Here is an 18461-nt window from a genome sequence, read left to right as displayed (position 1 = left end):
TATCGAGACCGTTCTGGTGGAATGCTGCCACCCCTTGTATCGGATGTTGACAAGACTCGGTGATAACATGTTGAACCGGGAAGGCAATCTCGGGGAAGCAGAAACAGGGGCGAAGATGTCTGTGAAAGTGAATGCGCAGTTTATATGCTCCACCGTATCACGAAGTGAGGCATACTGAAGCCTTGTCGCGTCGCGCACCAACTGTGCCATCAAGCGGTCAAGCCTGCAATCCCGCCCAGTCTCATCCCTCCATCGCCAATCGGTCGATCCAGCAATTCTGAGACCGGGAACATTATCCTTGACCCTTTTTCTTCGGTTTTCCTTTCTTTTTGGACAGGGTATTTTTCCTTTTTTTATCTTTACCTCAACTTTTTTCTGCTGCGTTTAATCATGGACAAACACGCCTCTTCGCGAGGTAGTGCCGCCGATGAGACTTCTCCGCTTAAATCCAGGACGACGCCTTCGACAACAAAGCCGACCACGAAACCAGCAGCTCCTCGACTTTCTACCGGAACTCGCCCTACCACTACCTCTTCCGCCGCCAAATCAACAGTAGGAAGTTCACTGAGCAAGCCTCCAGCCCGGCCTACGACAACAACTGTTCGAAAGCCTGCTAGCGCGACCTCCACTTCTACGTCTGCGACTCATCAAAAGAGACAATCGGCCGGTTCGGTAGATGAGAAACCTTCGGGCGAGGAGAAGAACAAAGATGGCATATCGGCAAAACCAAAGAGGATGTCGTTGGCTCCCTCCACGACCGCGGACAGGACGTCCGCCTCCAAGTCTGTTACGGCCACTCCCGCTCGACGGACAACTCTGGCGCCTACGTCATCGACCCGACCCAGTACGAGTAGTCCCGTTGGAGTCAAGAAGGTTGCTGCGAGCCCTAGTACTTCTCGAACCCCCGCGACTACTCGAACCAAGCCTCTGACTTCCACCACTTCACGAAACGTCGGCGCTGGCACCTTAGCCGAGAAGAAGCGACTCAGCACGATCCCTGCGTCTCCTGCGGCAAAAGCTGATGTGGAAGAGCCGGAGGATAACAAAGAGAATGTTGAATCTCCCTCTGAAGAAAAGGCCCCGGTTCGTCCGGCCTTGGGATCAAGGAAATCTACCAGATCCGTGTTGATCGAACAGCGAATACGCGAGTTTGAACTGGTCAACAGTATGCTGCAGGCTGCGATGACGGCAGATGGTGCAGATGACCAAGAGCAGCAATCTGTCAATCAAGAAGCCGCCGCCACCATTGCAAAGCTCAAATCAGATCTTGCCAAGGTGAGGGAATTCGAGCAGCAGAACGGTCGGTTACCTACGGAAGCGGAGTTGGGAGAAATACAGTCTGTGCTAGCAGAACCCGATGTCCAATTAGAACATACGGGTGAGAATGGAGTGTCGGGATATGCAGTGGTGACGGAGCTGCAAAACGAACTAGCGCAAAGCAGGGCCCAGACTGAAGCACTACAAGCCGAATTGGCTGACCTAAAGACCAAGCTTGAGGAGTTCGGCCGCAGTGCGGAAGAAGAAAGTCTGCGGGCGCAAGAGGCTGCTGAATCAATCAGAGCGGAGCATGCGAAAAAGATTGAAGAACTATCTTCACTTCACCAGAATCAGTTGCAAGAGTTGGAAAATTCACACCAGGAAAACGTGCGAGGACTGAGTGACAGCCAGGAGGCCGAGACAGAAAATTTGAAAGAACAATTATCTAAGGAGATTGCTTTGAAGGATGAGGAAATTGAAAAGCTCCAACTCGATCTGGAAGCGAAGAAACTCGAATCCGAGAAATCTGGCGAGGTAGAAACACAGATTGCCACACTGGAAGCTCAGTACAAAGAACAGATGACCGAGCTTCAAATTCAACTTGAGCAGGCTGGAGCAGAAGTGGCCGACAAACAAAAGGAAGTTTCTCAGCAGCATGAGGAGTATGCCAAAATTCAAGAGGAGATGTCACGTCAGGGCCAGGTCATTCAAACCCTCAAGACGGAAATCTCCAATTTCCAGCAGTCCAAGAAGGAGGAAATTGACTCGCAAACCGCTTTGATATCTCAACTCCAGGGTGAAATTAAGATTCTTACCCAGGAGAAGGCGGACGTGGCTGCGGCAGCTGCATCATCCCTCGCAGCAGCAGAGAAGACATATTCCGAAAAGATTCAAGCGATTGAACAGCAATTGAGTGCAGTCCAAGAGGATTTGAAGAAGGCAGAGGCCTTGCATGAAAGCAACCTCCAAGAAGTCTTGAAGAAGTCTGAAGCAGAGCTCGGTGCTGTTCGCGCAGAGCTTGAGGGGTCCACGACGTCACAAGCAAGCAAACTCCAAGCCCTGGAAGCTGATCTGGAGAAAGCAAATAATGAAGCAAAAACAAAACAGCGAGCTCATGAAACCGCTCTTTCTGAACTGCAAACTCAATTAGATGCAGCGAAAGTGGCTCTTGACGAAGCGGCAACGAAGCACGATACTCTTCTCAAGGATCATAAATCTCTCAGCAACGCTGCCGAACAGGAACTGGCTGCATTGAAATCTCGCCACGATGAGGAGCTGCAACGACTACGGTCAGGATTCCAGTCACAACATGAAGAGGAAATTGCGGCATTGAAAGTGGGACACGCTGATCAGATTCAACAGCTCGAACAAAAGGTTCACTCATCCCAAAAGGAGATCTCCTCCCTCAAAGAGACGCATGCTGCGCAAGTCAAACAATTGGAACAACAAATGCAGTCATCCCTGAAAGATCTTGACGCTCTTGAAGCTGGACATATGGAAGAGTTGAATCGGGTGAAGACTGAAGCCTCGGGACTGCAGCAGCGAGCGGTCGAGGATGCTGAAAAGACTCATATTGAAAGAGTCCGGAAAATAGAGCATCAACTGAATGCCGTTGAAGCCGAGCTGGCGGAGACCAAATCTGCTCACTCCAAACAGCTGGAGGACTTGGAAAAACGGAGAACCTCAGATCAGGACACTGCTTTGAATGCGCTGAAGGAGTCTCATGCAAATAACATCAAAGATCTCCAGGCCCAACTGAAGGCTGCACTGGAGGCGACAGATAAGGCCACGGCGGAGCACTCGGAACAACTTAAGCAGCTCGAAGAACAAACAGCATCTCGACATGCCGAGGCAATCGAGTCTCTAAAGGCAAGTCATGCCAAACATCTTGAGCAGGCCGAAAATGATGCCAAATCGACCAAGGATCAAGCCCTTGCAGAGTTACGGGCCAACCTCGCCGAAGAGAAGCAACAACTGGAATCTCAATCAAAATCCCTCCAGTCCGACCTTGAGGGCACCCGATTCCAGCTTCAGAGTTTGAAAGGAATCTTGCAATCAATGGAGGAAGAAGGCAAAGAAAAGGAACAGATGCATGCGGCAGCACTCAAAAAATTGGAGGGCGAGTTGTCAATGTCCGTTATGAAATTGTCAGAACAGTCGACGCTAATGGTGGATTTGCAGAAGCAGCATGATCAGGCTTTAGCAGAGGCGAAGAGAGTTTGGGAGACTAAATCACATGAAGATCTGGATAATTTACGTGCGGAGCATGAAAAGGCGCTTGCGGAACTGCGAAGCACACTCGAAAAGCAACATAAGGAAGCAACGGATAAAATCCGAGATGAACATGCGAAATCCATCGAAGCAAGCCAGGAGGCCAACAAGACTCAGTATGACGAATTGAAGAGGAAGATAAAGGAGGAGCACGACAATCAACTTGACGAGGTTATGAAGACTCTCGAAAACCAATGGAAATCCCAAGTTGAACAGCTGGAAGAACAGAATGCGGCCGCTAGTGCCCACCTGGAAAAGGCCTCAGCCGATCACGATGAAGCCCTCCAAGCTATCAAGTCGGAGCATGAAGCCGCCCGTGCCAAATTGCAAGCGGAATTGACAGAGGCCCGTAATGTGTCTGAATCGACCAAAGAAGATACCACTGAGCTCGATGAACTTCGGAAACAACTTGCGCAGGCACGAGAGCAAGCGCAGGAAGCCGAGAAAAAACACAACGAAGCTATGGCTGCTGCGGTTGCGGAACGAGAATCTGCCTTGGCCGTCATGAAACAAGACCTCGCCGCCGCACAACAGGCTGCTGAACAAAGACCTGATCCGGCCGAATTCGAAGAACTTCATACCAAACTCATTACAGCCCACAAGGCCCTTGATGAATTGCACGAGAAGCATGAGCAAGCAATACGCGAAACTAAAGCACAATACGACGGCAAACTCGAAACCCTTCTTACAGAGTTAAATGAGACCAAGCAAGCGGCTGGTAAAGTTGCGGACGCCACGGAATTGGAAACTGCCAGTGCCAGTCTCGAGGACGCAAAGAAAACGATCGCTTCACTTCAAGCGGAACTAGAAGGGACCATGCTAGAAGTCAAGACTCAACGAAGTTTGGCGGAAAGTGCTCAAAAGGAAGCCGAGCAATTGAGACAACTTCGAAAAGACAGCGAAGCTGTGACGCTACCGAGCCCCAGATCTGGGCCGACTTCCGAGGCCCGAGTTGTGGAATCTATATCCGGATTGCGAGGTGGAGGTAGTGACGATACTGAAAGTGCTGAAACCCAGGAAGCTGCACCAGCAGACCAACAGCCTGCGAAACGCAATGTCGCTGGCCAATTAGCGGGTATTCAAGAACAGATCAAGCTATTGGATGATATAAGTGAGGACTTCCTTGAGGAACACCAAAAGATGGCACGCATTTTGAATCGCGCTGATGATCGCACGGCGCGCACCGTTGAAGTCACTGAAACTGAAAATGAAACGCTCGACAAGTGATTCTCGATTGAATAGCAAGGAAGTACCCTCCTCAAGGGAAGAGCAGGCGAGACAAGAGAGAAAGAGAGACGAGGCCAATATGACGCCCCTCAGTCGAGGTTAGGGGTACTATTAGTATTCATGTTAACTTTCATTCGCAGTTTTTGTTCTGATGGTCGTGCTGAGGTTTGAATTGTATTTCCTTTGGTTTATTGTTTCCCATTCCCCTATCAGCAAGTTAGTCAGTCTTTTCAGACATTGAGCAAACAAGCAAGCGAGTACAGCACCAATTCACACGTTCTCTTCTCTGTGTCCTTGACCAGATGGGGCTGGACCTCCATTTTACTTTATATCTTTTGTCCTAGTTGGATTTCAATTTGTCATCTCGAGAATCGACTCAAATTCGCAAAGCGCAGAAATGCACTCGTTCACGTCGCGTTTGAACTTGTGGCTGGAGGGTTTAGTTCAGATGCGACACCCCTTACATAGTCCTTGCGAAAATATAGTTTTCAATGCAGTGTGCACTCAAACAATAAGTCGAAGATGTGAATGAATCATGATTGATTGCGGCCGTGGACCACAATATTCCCAGGAGTTCTTGAATTCCTCTCCGCCACGCACGCGGCTGAAATGTCCACAGCACAGTAGTTACGGTGCGGGTTGCACAAGTCAGAGATTCAATCCTTAATCCATCTCCCCTAAACTATTGAGTAACCACTCGGGCTCTGCGTCTTCTTCGTCCGGGTCATGCGAAAGCAGCGACGTTTCGGAGCGAAGACTTGGAGGCGAGTGTGGCGGTCTTGATGGTGCCTCGTTTTCTGTGTGTGTGGTTTTGTCACCCCGTTTGGATGGAAGTACCTCGTCGTGGTGCTGGGGTTGTGCTGTGCCAACACCATCTTCGTGCTTGGAAGCCATGGCAGTAGCGGCTACAGCATGTGAATTTTCGACTGCTTCAGAGGTGTGAACGCGAGGTGCTGTCTCTGAGGGCTGAGATTGACCGTCGTCATGTAAGAATCCGCCCGCTGTCTCGTTGATCCCCATATCCCGTTCTACGGTTTCAGCAATGGTTGCGTGATCGGGGTCTTCTTCGTGTCCATCCTCCTCTTTGGGCATGAGGCCACCGCCTCCCTGGTCAATGGGTATGTCCGATCCAGTATGAGCTCGCCCTGAGCTCGATTCAGGGTTGTTGTCATATTCAAGGACAAAACCACCACCAACATCATTGTTCTTATCATCGTCTTCGATGATGAAGCCTCCACCTTGACCTTCGTCCGTCATGTTCTTTGGATTCGCATGCTTGGATGCTCTAGTGTCTGAGTCGGGGAATTCGGGAAGATGATTCGGAGAGCTGATCACAATAATCTCCTGATGAACCACCTCCGGTGGGAGAAGCTGATCGAGGGATTTGAGGTTTGGGAATGCAGGTGACGTAGGGGTATTAGTGGATTGTTTTTCCGTTTCGTCAAACATGAATCCCCCTCCACTTCGATCAGCATCGTCCTGGTACGTTGCGTCGTCTTCGTCATCCCGTTCCGCTCTATCACCATACTCCTGATGGATACGCTCTCGCACTCGTAACGCAGTAAGCCATCTTTTCCACATCCCGAGAACGATTTTGCTGCGGGCTTCTTCCGCCTCTTCCATGGCCTGAGACTCCAAGCCTTCTATCACCTCGATCATCGCATTGCGCATGTTCATGCTCACCACCACACCATCGATGACGGCCGTGCCCTGTCGTCCTTTGAATTCAAATCCCGTCACGGCATCGGTATAGTCGATATCGAGAACCAGAGCAGCCTGCGCTGCAAGAGGGTGTCGAATATGAATTGCCCCGGCTGGAATCATTGTGGAGACATAGACGTCAAGATTTCCGTATGCATTCTTGGGGATTTGCCCGTCAACGACCGGTGGCGGCTCGTAAATACTCGTTTGATATTCGGCATACAGAGCCATGCCTTCGTCCGGCTCCTCGTCACCATCTCCATCGAAATCCCCGGTCGCGATGGCCACGGCATGAGGATCTCGTCGGCGTTTTGAGATTACTCGCTTCAGTGGTTGTTCTCCTTCATTCACATCTCTTCCACGCCGATACCATGCATCCGATGTCCGACATAGATGCACGTCTCTTCTGCGAAACACGCTTTCAAGCTTTGCATTCTTGCTGGGTCCAGTTCTCACTTTGCCGACTTCATGTCTTGGATGAATAACTTCGTTCATCTTCAAATGTCGCTCTAGCACATAAACAGGATGTCCCTTAAAATCCTGCACATTCCGCGGCATGGGCTCGCTTTCAGCACGTTTGAGCAAGCTTGCATCTTCAATTTCGTCTCTGACTTCAACGAACGGTTTTCGAAAGACTCCCATTGTTCTCTCCCACCATTCTTCTCCGCCTTTGGTGCTTTCGACACGCTGTCTTCGAGTTTTTGCATTGTACCATTGGGTATATCGACGTGTTACGTCTTTGGCGGAGCCGTCGTCTGCGACGGCAATCACGTATGTCATACTGTTCAATTGATCAGACGCCGGAGGCTCGAACCCGGTCTTTGGCTTGTTGATTGTATTGCGGACTAATGGATCCAATGGAATCCAAGTTGATATGGAAGGGGAGAAAACTTCCGCCCAGAAAATGGGGAATGGAGACTCGATAATTCGTCTTTTCTTCGGTGTTGCCCGTTCAGGACGAGTGATAGTCGTGTGCTGAGAAGAAGAACTGTAGTTTTGAGGAGGTGCATAGTAGTATTGCGGTTTTGGTTTTTCGGGACTTGGGCCCTTGGCGACTCCAGAGAATGGCAGAACTTGAAGAGAGCAAACCAATCTGGCATCCACCGCGACAGAACGAAGTAGAGCGCAAAATAATTGGGCGCCTAGATCTCGCGACCCCGATCGGGATTTTGCAGCGGCTTTGAAATCATCGAAATCGACATCCTCGGCGTCCTCGCTTTCTTTGACTGCATCGACATTGTCTCTCCAGGAAGCCCGTCGCATCCCTCTTTCGGTAACGGTCCATTGCTGTTTCCATAGGGAACAGATCTCTTCAATGCCCTTGTTGAAGGAGTGGGAACGTTGATATTGAGGTTTGGATTCGTCGACGTGGAGCAGCGCAGTCACTTTCCTAGGCACAAGAGGCTTCAGAATGCTCTGCACCGTGTCGCTTTGACACCAGCGATTCCGACAGTTGAGATTTGCCAACAAGCAAATTAAATGCGCCTTGTGCACCTCTAGACGGCGTTTTCGTTCAGCCGGGCCAACTGGTTTTCGGCGTTGAATGCCACGATTTCGTATGTCTAGGGTTGTCCGAGAGAGATCAAGCTCAAGAGACTTCTGTTCGGGGGGCGGCCCTGTGGCGTCATCCTCTGCGACCGGTTCGAGTTCTACATCTTCAAATTCGACATCGGATTCGTCTGAACCTTCGAATTCATCGTAGACCATCTGCTGCAATTTGGGAGGATGCTCATTTTCACTAGCGTTGTCCAAATTCAGATCTGTGGCGCCTGCCGAAGACCCGAACAGATCGACGTCGAGTTCAATCTTGTCCGGAGGTTCCTCGCTAATCCTCCTACGTTTGGAGGGTTTTATGTTTGAAGAAGATGCTTGTTCCTCGGCTGCGGCTTCAGCAAGCATGTCATTATAGACATCTGGAATGCCATCATCAATGATTTCGCGTCGCCGTGCCGATTGACGCGCCCTTGTGGTTGGCTTGCGTCCGGCCTGGATCTGTTTAGGTGGCATTGGGTAAGATGATCTGGACGTGTCGTGCGCCAGTCATCGTTCTTCGCCGAACCAGGTTGATTGTTCTGGAAGACGTAGTTGCCAAAGTCGAACAGAAACACTGACACAGACAAGCGAGCAAAATGGTGGGCACGGCACTATTTTGAAGGACGGAGGCACACCCCACGTGACTCACAATCTTTGTCAAGTCAAAAAAAGCGAAAAATAAATGTTTTCAAACACTTCTGTCTGTACATTTCAACAGAGTGGAAAAGATTCCATCCTGTCAAAATGACAGGAAAAAGAAATCTTTAGGGCTGAACTGGGAATTGAACTGGGTGATTGTTAGAATCAATGCAGGCCATGAAGGCATTTTTAGATGTTGCTCACCCCAGGACCTCTTACATTCAAGAATCAGTGACCCAAAGCAAGAATTATACCACTAAACCATTCAGCCATATTTTAGTAGTCTTGCTAAACCCTAAATTATATGATTGCATTTAATCTGGTGAGTGGAAAGGCTTTGGTCATCGCTAAAATACTCTAGCGCCAGCACCAACGATGTAAGTCCGCTTCATTCTCTAATTTTTTTCTTTTATCCAACATTCAGCATTGCTCTGCTTGCCGCCGAGGAGTTTATCTGTATTATCAGATCCACAAATGGATGCCGGGATTAGACGATGCGCATGTCCCACTCTTTTACAACGGATTGTGCTCCAGACTCGAGCTTCGTTCATATCTTCGACCAATGTCGCTACAATTGCAAATGTCCTATTTTGTGGTCTGCCAGGACCCAGTTACAGAGAGATATTGTGGACGGTACCATAACTCGAGTCGAGTAATCTGTTCGTCCAATTGGTCAAGCTCGCAGACAGATCAAGCATACTCCCCATGACGGTTTGAGGCTGGAAATACACATCCTTGAGTATTTCGACTTTCGAGAGAACCCGCGCCTTCGATGAAACAGGAAGATTGAAGCGCGAGGAGGTCTCTCGAACAACAATCTTGGGCCACTCAAGGTGAGGACGACGTGTGACTGCAATCTTCATGTCGATCGCATCCAGCCATTCGATCATACCCGTCAACTTGCCCACTGGCTTCTGCAAGTCACGCCAATGGTTTTGTCCGGCGCGGAAATCTTGTACCGCATCATGGACGAGCATGACGACCAGGAGCTGTAAACCAATGAAGAAGGCCCATAGGATCGGGCTTGAATCGCGAGTCGACAGGGCGGTGAATTGGAGTGTGTCTTCTGCGAGCTTGAACCAAAGAGCATAGAAGCTGAGGAATTGAGTGTATCCAGCGCTTGGTGAGGACTGCAGGCCCATCAATGTCGAGTGGATTGCGAAATAGAAGTTCTGTTCGGCGGCATGTGTTGCTGCAACTTGTTGGGCCGAGCGAAGAGATTGAATTCCTTTTGTCATCAAGACTTGGAGGATTGGCCCAGGTGGGAGGCACAGTGCTTCGTATTGCTGGGATGCCGTGAACTGGGTTGGACATCGACTTGGATCGTCAGGTAATTTGAATCTCGTATTCTTTCCCTCATTCTGAATATGCTCGGTGACCAACGCACAGCCTCGAACAAATGTGGCAAAGTCAAGAGACGCTGTGGGAACGAGTGCGGATTGAAATGCAAGGGCATAACATGTCGCCAGCATTACGTCGGATTCGAGAGAAGAATGCTCGCGCTTGGTGAATGCTTCTTTCAAACCCGCTATCGCATGACCCTTGTGCACCAAGGCGGTACAATTATCCTGCTCAACACCATTCAGGGAGCTAATGTGAGAGGCACTGAGAGCTAGTAAGGCGTGCATGAGCGGGTCGAATTCATGCACCAGTTGAGGTATGTCTTGTGTCCACACTGATTGATTGCCGAGAGGGAGGGACGGGTACGCAAAGTAGAGAAAATGATGAAACAATCGAAGATCCCGTAACGTGAAGGAAGCCGAGACAGGGGATATCTCTGCTGGCAACCTCTCCGGTGAAGAGGTTGGCGTATGATCGATCACTGTAGAGGCCTTCTTGCCTCTGTCCTTTTTGGTCTCCTTCGTAATGGGATATTCACAGATTCTCTGTTTAGACAGGCAGTTTTGGCATTGGGGCCTTTCTTCGCCACATTTAATTCGTCTGGCCTTGCATGTCAAACAGCCTTTCCGGGATTTGGTGTGCGTTCGACGATGTACTGTTCCAGTCGGTGGGCCGACCATATTTTGAAAGTGCCGCGGGTCCAAATTCTTCTTCATTGTGTTCTTTCGTAATTGCATTCATCAACGCGCGAGACCAAGCGAACGAGTGCCACTATGCAATCGAGAAACGAACAACCCCCATCGAAGAGTGAGCGGTCACATTTTGGTGTCGCAGGGCGGTAGATTACGTGCCCAGAGACCAAGGGAATGAATCAGGCACCCATGGCGGATACCTGGCTGGACCGGCTGGCGTGATCAGACTGACCTTGGGTCGGGATGGGGCGGAGATGCGGCTGAAAGCCAGCTGCTCGTGGCATATCACCACCCAATCGAGGTAAGGCTCCCGCATCATTCGTATTCCTCTTTTGGGGAATACGGCGCCCTTTTCAAATATTCCCAACACAGCCATACGCACTTCAATCACATAGAAACGACCGGACTTGGGAAACATTGGAAATTGAGTCATGGCAAAAACACTGCCTCACGCAAACGAGATGGTAGGATTCGCTAATCCTGATAACGACAGGATTGTCAAGGAGAAGTCAACGACGTGAGACGTCCGGGGGAAGACACTGTCTAGAGAAGGAGAAAAAGTGAAGTATAAAATCCCCTCTCCTTTAAATCTCTTCCTTCTTGTCAAGATGGTCCTCAGTCGTGTGTAGTCATTCTCGTGCTACACTTTGAGCAGATTCAGCACAGCACCTACTTGCCATTGGAACATCAACATTCCAGAATGGCTTCCCCGCCTCCAGCATTCCCTCCCGGCTTCGAACCACCAGGCCAAAATCTCTTGATTGCCCACGCCTCCCTCATGTGTGTTGTATTTGTCCTTTTCCTCCCTATCGCAGCACTCACCACTCGTTCCCCTTTGAATGCAAGGGTGACTCGCGTCCATGCCCCGTGGCAACTGCTCAATGTGGTCATCGTCATCATCGGAATGAGCTTGGGCATATCAGTGGCCAAGAAGCGTCATATCCCCATGGGGTCGACACCACACGTGGTCCTGGGATTTGTCATCGTCGGTTGTCTGATTGTACTGCAGCCGGCATTAGGTATCGTCCAGCATCTCTACTTTCGCAAACACGGACGTCGAGGTCTTTTTGGCTGGACACATATCCTTCTCGGACGAATTTTGTTGATATTGGGATTGGTCAATGGGGCTCGTGGGTTCAAACTAGCCCGTGATAACAAAGACGCACCTTACTATGCTATTTTGGGTGTGATCTGTCTTGTCTATGTGGGCGTGTTGTTGTGGGATTGGTTCGGCCCCAAGTATCTGCGAGACAAACAACAACGACATGGCACTTCGGGGAGGAACAATTCCAACAGTGCCAATGGCGATGAGGTAGAGATGCGTACTCCGCCAGAGGACAGAACAAAATGAATCCACCGCGGTGGGGGAAAGATGCATACCAATAAGAACAGTCAAGAGAAGTTCTGACGTATTAACCCCCGGTGCCTCCCCAAACAATTGGAGGAGCAGGGCAGGATACTTTGGTGGAGATTTGGTACTCAATGGGTTTGTGAAGATTGTCTGTTTACATAATTGCATATGAGATAGCTAAGAGTATGTAAATGGGCCCTGATGGAAAGGATGGCGGCATCTGTCCTTGTACCTTGTAAAATCCTCCCAACCTCTCATGCCTATGCACACTCTTTCAAGAATGAAGGCAGCCCCAGGGGCTCTCTGTTCATACGATCCCGTTATTTTGTTCTTCAACTCCGGATGTGCTATCGGTCCAGGAGCAATCGATACTAAATTACAGTGGTTAATCTTCACTGTGGAAGGCTCCAGCCTCGCAGCATTGTAGGTTCCAACTTTACCATTCATGTTGCTCCAAGTGAAAGCCGCAGGATACTGGCATTCGCTAGTAGGTGTGGCTCTCTCAAAGCTTCTGGGATTCCCCTGGCCCTTTCTTTAGAGATGTGTCGAGAGAAACTTCCATGACGACGAATCTCTTATCTTCGTTGACGAAGAAGGGAGATTGAACGAGCGGCTCTTTGATCCAAATCATTAAGTACACTCACGAGTCTCGACAACTTGGAAACCGTCCATTTGAGAAAAGCGATCTTAGCGAAACACAAACCCTCTTAGACAGAGCGATCTTCCGTTTTCAACTGGCTTTTGGCGACATCCGTCACTGGCCAGCACCGTCCTCGCCATCTGCGGTCCTCTACATCTCAAATCAGGATATCACAAGGAGAGTATCAGCTGCTACAATGAAGCTTGGCTCCGTATGGAAAATCTATTGGGACCCGACCATCCATGCACGATGGGAAATTGTCCTAGCAAAAGCAATAGCCCTGGTCCAAGTTGAAGGTTCACGAAAACGGGATCCACATGGACGAAGCTGAGATGCTCTGCCAATGAATTGTCGACTTGAAAAGAGAGGTATTCAGCTCTAGGGACGATGGGTATCTTTCGGGCTTTGGACGACTTGACAAGACTATTGTTTGGCCGTGGGAAATTTGAAGAGGCCGAGGCCTCCTTGGATGAAGACAATGCAGATCGATTAGGAGTGGTAGCCACCCTTACATTGATACTGACCATGGCAAGAAAGTACCCCGAAGCAGAAATGGTGTATTTAGATTGCATCACCCTCTCGACCAAAGCCACTGGGAAGGGCGACGAACGAACATTGGATTTATCGGCGAACCTTGCGTAAGACATGGAAAAGTATGGACCAGGAAACTCGAGTGCGCATTCTCGGAGCAATTCAGAAGAGCAAGGAGTGGTATGGAGCATTGCATCGTGTCTATCTTCGCGGAGGGGCGGTGGTAGTAGCAATTCGCTTTCGACAAAGAGATCGAACAACGATTCTTGAAAGTGTATGTTGAACAACAGTATTGAACAAATGCTAGCCAATCATTTATGACAGACTAGGATATTTTGCAACCCTCGCTCAATAGGCTGTATCACCATTGACAGGCAGCAATGGCGACGTACACTCGTTAGATATATAGATGGGCTCTATCCTACACTCATTAGGAGAGCCAGAGCACTCTTTCAATCCACGAAGTTTGACAGTGTATTGGCAACCTTTTCCTGCGCGACGGGGGGTCCTAGGGGAATCGGCTCTGAAGAAGTCGATGGAATGGCCGCCCCCAAAGCAGAGTCAGTTCTGATGCACCCAGGGAACACTTCGATATTATCGGAGCGCACCCAGTGGGGGTTTAGCCGGCATTTCCTCTACGGAATAGCCTGGGTCTTGGCTGCCCGCCGCTTTTGATGTCACCACAGTATAAGAACCACCCTCCCATCCTCCACAATGTCGACCTCTCCTTCATCCTCTTCTCTCTCCATTTTGGCCCCTTCCGGGCACTCTACCCTTGCTCAACATAGTGCAGATGATACCCCATACTTTCAGGGGCCCCCAACCCCAAACTCTCCTTGCGCCGGCCTCCGTGTACCGCCAACCCCCCCCATCAGCGACTCTTCCTTTACCACGATCTCGACTTGAATAGTTACGGCTCTTCATAGCAGCGATTTCTGCCTGCCCGATTTTGACTCTGTCTGTTACGCCATGTGCTGACGTGGCTCACCATTTTCGTTCTGGTTGTGCGCCAGCCGACTCGCCGTCAAGCCTACCGTCTCACACCCCCTTCCTGCTGTGTGACCGTTAGCGATGATCTCCCTGAGTTTACCCCTGTCAATCACCATAGAAGCGTCGGCGAAAGGGAGGTGGCTGCGACATCAAGAGTTTGCAACCAGATTTCAGCACTACACCGTTGTTCGCGTTTCTCCTCCAATTTCGGTGTGGAAGCCTCGATAACTTGACTGCCTACATCCCACGAACACTGTCTGGAAAATGCGCCGCCTCAGAGACCACAATTTTTCGGGCATCGATTTATTTGGGTTAAGAGTGTTTGCGCTGGAAAAGGGCTCTGCGTACAATCGAGCACGATGCCAAGATAGCACCGACAGAGGAGCACCTCCCCGTCGTCCTGACGTGGCATGATCATGCCACTGCCGATCACGGTCCCGGCGCCAATGAAGGAACTCACGGCTCAGGCTACGGGAGACACAGAATCGTGTGATGGACGCGTCCCGTACTTCTGATTGTCGACGATCCTCTTCAATACTAGGGCTTGAAGCGGTGGAGAAGGCCCATCAGCCAGGGAGATGACAAATACGACAAAGGAGTCAGTAGGCCAGAATTTGGCCCTCTCGTCTCGACCTCTCACGACAAGAACATGGATTGGCCATCATTTCTGTCTGCCATCTTGTTCACCGACAGCTCGTGGCCTCATCTTCGCCTGGGTCCGGTAGTGACCCCGCTTTCAAAGGAAGAGTGTTGACATTTATCGAAGAACGTCGAAAATTGCTCGATGCCCATTATGCGTGGGACGTCCATCACTCCGGACCACGAAAGGATCGAACGGCACACCATATGGCCGCATCTCTTCGTCATATCCCTACCATCGTCTCAGCTGATAGGAACCTGGATGAGTCCCTTGTCCGTCACGGCGTTTCGGCGCCATCTCGCACCCTGGTGCCAGGTGCGTGCAGCATAACGCCAGTGTGGCCGGGATTGTGAACCCGGCAGTTGAGAAATCAGGCTGTGTGTCTTTGAGGAGGGTTCGAGGGAGAGGTCGGCCGTTGGATGTCTATTAAAAGGGCGCTATTTCTTCGGCCTTGACTTCCATCCCGCCAGCTCACATCTCCCAAGACACTCGTCAGCTATTTAGTGCATTCAAGTCCCGTTTCGCTTTTACCATGGCCGCCTTCATCTCTTATCAACCTCCAGAAAACACTCCATCGTTCGGTCATGACACCATTACCATTTCCGCCTCGGCCGACCCTCGTGATTCAGTCCCGAGCTGGCCAGACGGGCAGTATGCTGAATGGACGTGGCCTGGTTGCAGTGTGGAATTCGTGGATCTAACTGGCCCCAGCCGTCACGGTGAGATTCACGAGCCTTCGCCGGCTCTCGAAATTCTGGAGTTAGCGAGGCGTGATATCATCTGGCACGGTGCCCAAGGTGCTAGTAACGCTAGTGATAACGTCAGTGACGCAAATGAGCTTTTAACTGTCCTAGAGATCTTTTCGAAGGCTGAGGAGCAGTTTAGGGCTAAGAAGCAACTGCCGCATTCTCGACCTGCTCGCCTTCGTGTGATCCTCGCATATAGCCCATAATATTCAGCCAGTTTCCAATTGCAAACAACGTGGGCTCAATCGTCTCCAGGACGAGGTTGACATTCAACTATAGCGCGTAGTGTTCGGGTTGTATTGTGAGGGTAGGCATGTTTAACAACTAGGTGGCCCTTGGCCACATCATAAATTTGTGACACTGAGGTACATCAGTAGCGGACTGGTTTATAGCGTACAAGCACAGAAAACCAAACCTCTGTCCCAGTGGGTGGTTTCCTAAGTTCGTGGAGAAAGACAAGTTTGCGGGGAACCGGAGAGCTTGTGGACGGTTCACTGTATGATTCTCCGCATCGAGGAAAGGCAAAAGCTTGGCACACTTGTCCGGCCGGCGACGACGCATCCACCTAGGCATTTATCAAACCTACGTTCATCAGACGACTACCTACTGGAAACCCCTCTCGAAGCTTTCCCTCCTACCGTTGACGCTACCTACCCTCATTCAAAATAGCACTCGGCAAATAAAGAATCGCTTCACCCTGCGTCATCCGACTCAATAACTCTCTCACGCGATAACGCCCCCGCCACGGATGCCTCGGATCTGCAGGACACTGTAGAGTGTCTTCAAACTCTGCTCCCCCATTAAACACAGAATAACCACCTCCCCCTCCTACAATTGCGCAAAAAAGACATGTGGAGTTGGTTCGGCGGGGCCGCGGCGCAGAAGCGGAAAGATGCGCCCAAAAATGCCATCTTGACGCTGCGGCAGCAGCTCGACATGCTAAAGAAGCGAGAGAGGCATTTAGAATCGCAGATGGCAGACCAGGACGCTTTGGCGAGGAAGAACATCTCTACCAACAAGGCAGGTAAGCCTCCTGCACTTCCCCCCTCCTGGTGACAACCGTCAAGATCCTGCATCACTCATATTACCCCAACAGCCGCGAGGGCTGCGCTTCGCCACAAAAAGCTGCACGAGCGCGCCCTCGAGCAGACCTCCGCGCAAATCCAACAAGTCGAGCAGCAGATCTGCAGTATCGAAGCCGCGAACATTAACCAGGAGACCCTGAACGCCATGAAGAACGCCGGTGCCGCGATGAAACAGATCCACGGCAACCTGACGATCGATAAGGTAGACGCAACGATGGATGAACTGCGCGAGCAGCATGCTCTCGGGGAAGAGATTGCGAGTGCGATCACGAACGCGCCGATCGGCGAGCCGATTGATGAGCAGGACCTGGAGGATGAGTTGGAGGGGATGGAGCAGGAGGCGATGGATGAGAGGATGTTGAAGACGGGCAGTGTACCACTTACGGGCGAGGTAAACAGGTTTCCGGCTGTGTCGAGTGGGCCTCGTAAGTCGAGTTTTGACTCTACGTATACGAATGTATTTGCTAATCATGTTGTCATAGTGACAGGCAAAGCGGAGGAAGAAGATGAGGAGGAAGAGCTGCGGAAGCTACAAGCCGAGATGGCCACGTAAGAGAGCCTGGAAGGTTGACATCCCGTTCACCGTACATGGTTTCCAAGCACCTACCTCCCTTGCCTGCCACGGTCTTGCGGCGGAGGCCAGCGTAGCCAACCGAGTCCCGATCCAGTCAATAAAATACCTTACGAGCTGGGCGGCAGCGAGCATGCCTTGCTGCCTGTGGTGGATGCGTCTCTGCCGAGCGCGCTCTGCCTTGAATTTGCACTGAGGGGGTTGGGCTTAGATTGCTTCACATTTGGGCTAAATGCCGTGGTACCCCTAGCTCCGCTTCCGCTCCTGAGGCCGACGGTTCAGCGCGCAAGAAGACAGGGGATTGGGTGGTGGAGTTATACCACAGTCGATTGCAGCCGTGGCAGAGATTCTTTACCCATGACCCGATATTGCGAAAATGGACGGCTACGGGATTTCACTGCCCCAACATGGGCAGCGGCGATGGCATAGGCTCACATGCACCGGCGTCTGTCGGCCTGATCTATGACGTCTTTACCGAGTCTGAGATGGCTTTCGGCATGCCTAGGCGGAAACAGAAGGCAGCTCGTTCGACTCCGCATGATCGTCAAGACAGTGATATAGCAGCTGGCTCTGTCCCACGACCTATCAGCCATGAAGATCCTCATGCAGTTGCTGACGACGGTGTCACTGGTATAGGGCAGTGGACAGAGGTGGCAAGTGATGATGTAGGATCCAGCTGTTTTTCAAGAGGAGCTTTTGAGAATGGGTCCACGCCTCGAACAAGACAGGAAAGCTATCGACAAGAGGCAGAGACAGACGATGCCAGGTCGGAGTGTCTCCTCAAGTTCACTGGTGATTGTCGCCCAGGTAAGTTCTATAACAGTCCTGTTGAACCCCCATTCTTGATTTAACATGCAGATCACAGAAATCGCCCTTAGACTTCATATGCCGTCGCCGCCTCGTATGCCCGCAAAACGAAGCTACCAGTTCCAATCCTAATGCTATCATTCAAGAAGCACGGACTCGAGAGCGATCTCGCTCATCTATTAGGCCCACGATCCCTCCCGACGATGGCGCTACTCCGAAGCGGGCCTCGCCGGGCAACGAAGGAGACGTGGAAAGCAAAGGAGGCACGAGAGGAGGTGGAGGCTAAGCGGTCCAGGCATCATCGGATCCATACCGAAAAGAAGACGGTCTCTCTCTGTTGGCCCGGGTAGGAATGAAGTGGATGAAAGGGTGGCAGAGGTCGAAGATGTCTATCTAGGGGTGGATAGTGCCATCCAGTGCGTTATCACTTGGAAGGCAT

The 18461-nt window shown here is 50.8% G+C and overlaps 7 protein-coding genes across 7 annotated transcripts; 5 read left to right on the top strand and 2 right to left on the bottom strand.

The window, feature by feature from the left end:
- Nucleotides 1–390: 390 nt before the first annotated feature.
- On the top strand, nt 391–4755 carry Z518_07236 (uncharacterized protein; the record flags this gene model as incomplete). Its single annotated transcript, XM_013415365.1, has 1 exon — nt 391–4755. The coding sequence occupies one exon, from the start codon at nt 391–393 to the stop codon at nt 4753–4755; it is 4365 nt and encodes a 1454-aa protein (XP_013270819.1).
- Nucleotides 4756–5418: 663 nt separating this feature from the next.
- On the bottom strand, nt 5419–8463 carry Z518_07235 (uncharacterized protein; the record flags this gene model as incomplete). Its single annotated transcript, XM_013415364.1, has 1 exon — nt 5419–8463. One exon carries the CDS (start codon nt 8461–8463, stop codon nt 5419–5421), a length of 3045 nt encoding a protein of 1014 aa, XP_013270818.1.
- Nucleotides 8464–9239: 776 nt separating this feature from the next.
- Z518_07234 (uncharacterized protein) lies at nt 9240–10649 on the bottom strand (the record flags this gene model as incomplete). Its single annotated transcript, XM_013415363.1, has 1 exon — nt 9240–10649. One exon carries the CDS (start codon nt 10647–10649, stop codon nt 9240–9242), a length of 1410 nt encoding a protein of 469 aa, XP_013270817.1.
- A 712-nt stretch (nt 10650–11361) lies between these two features.
- On the top strand, nt 11362–12012 carry Z518_07233 (uncharacterized protein; the record flags this gene model as incomplete). Its single annotated transcript, XM_013415362.1, has 1 exon — nt 11362–12012. The coding sequence occupies one exon, from the start codon at nt 11362–11364 to the stop codon at nt 12010–12012; it is 651 nt and encodes a 216-aa protein (XP_013270816.1).
- Nucleotides 12013–15345: 3333 nt separating this feature from the next.
- Nucleotides 15346–15765, top strand: Z518_07232 (uncharacterized protein; the record flags this gene model as incomplete). Its single annotated transcript, XM_013415361.1, has 1 exon — nt 15346–15765. One exon carries the CDS (start codon nt 15346–15348, stop codon nt 15763–15765), a length of 420 nt encoding a protein of 139 aa, XP_013270815.1.
- Nucleotides 15766–16408: 643 nt separating this feature from the next.
- On the top strand, nt 16409–17197 carry Z518_07231 (uncharacterized protein; the record flags this gene model as incomplete). Its single annotated transcript, XM_013415360.1, has 3 exons — nt 16409–16583; nt 16656–17069; nt 17127–17197. 3 exons carry the CDS (start codon nt 16409–16411, stop codon nt 17195–17197), a joined length of 660 nt encoding a protein of 219 aa, XP_013270814.1.
- Nucleotides 17198–17622: 425 nt separating this feature from the next.
- Z518_07230 (uncharacterized protein) lies at nt 17623–18308 on the top strand (the record flags this gene model as incomplete). The annotated part of the gene is made up of 3 exons (XM_013415359.1): nt 17623–18022; nt 18081–18116; nt 18169–18308. 3 exons carry the CDS (start codon nt 17623–17625, stop codon nt 18306–18308), a joined length of 576 nt encoding a protein of 191 aa, XP_013270813.1.
- Nucleotides 18309–18461: the final 153 nt, after the last annotated feature.

This window comes from Rhinocladiella mackenziei, assembly GCF_000835555.1.
Source record: "Rhinocladiella mackenziei CBS 650.93 unplaced genomic scaffold supercont1.5, whole genome shotgun sequence".
NCBI classification, from domain to species: domain Eukaryota; kingdom Fungi; phylum Ascomycota; class Eurotiomycetes; order Chaetothyriales; family Herpotrichiellaceae; genus Rhinocladiella; species Rhinocladiella mackenziei.
The sequence above is the reverse complement of the archived record's forward strand: the minus strand, read 5'-3'. Positions and strand labels throughout refer to the sequence as shown.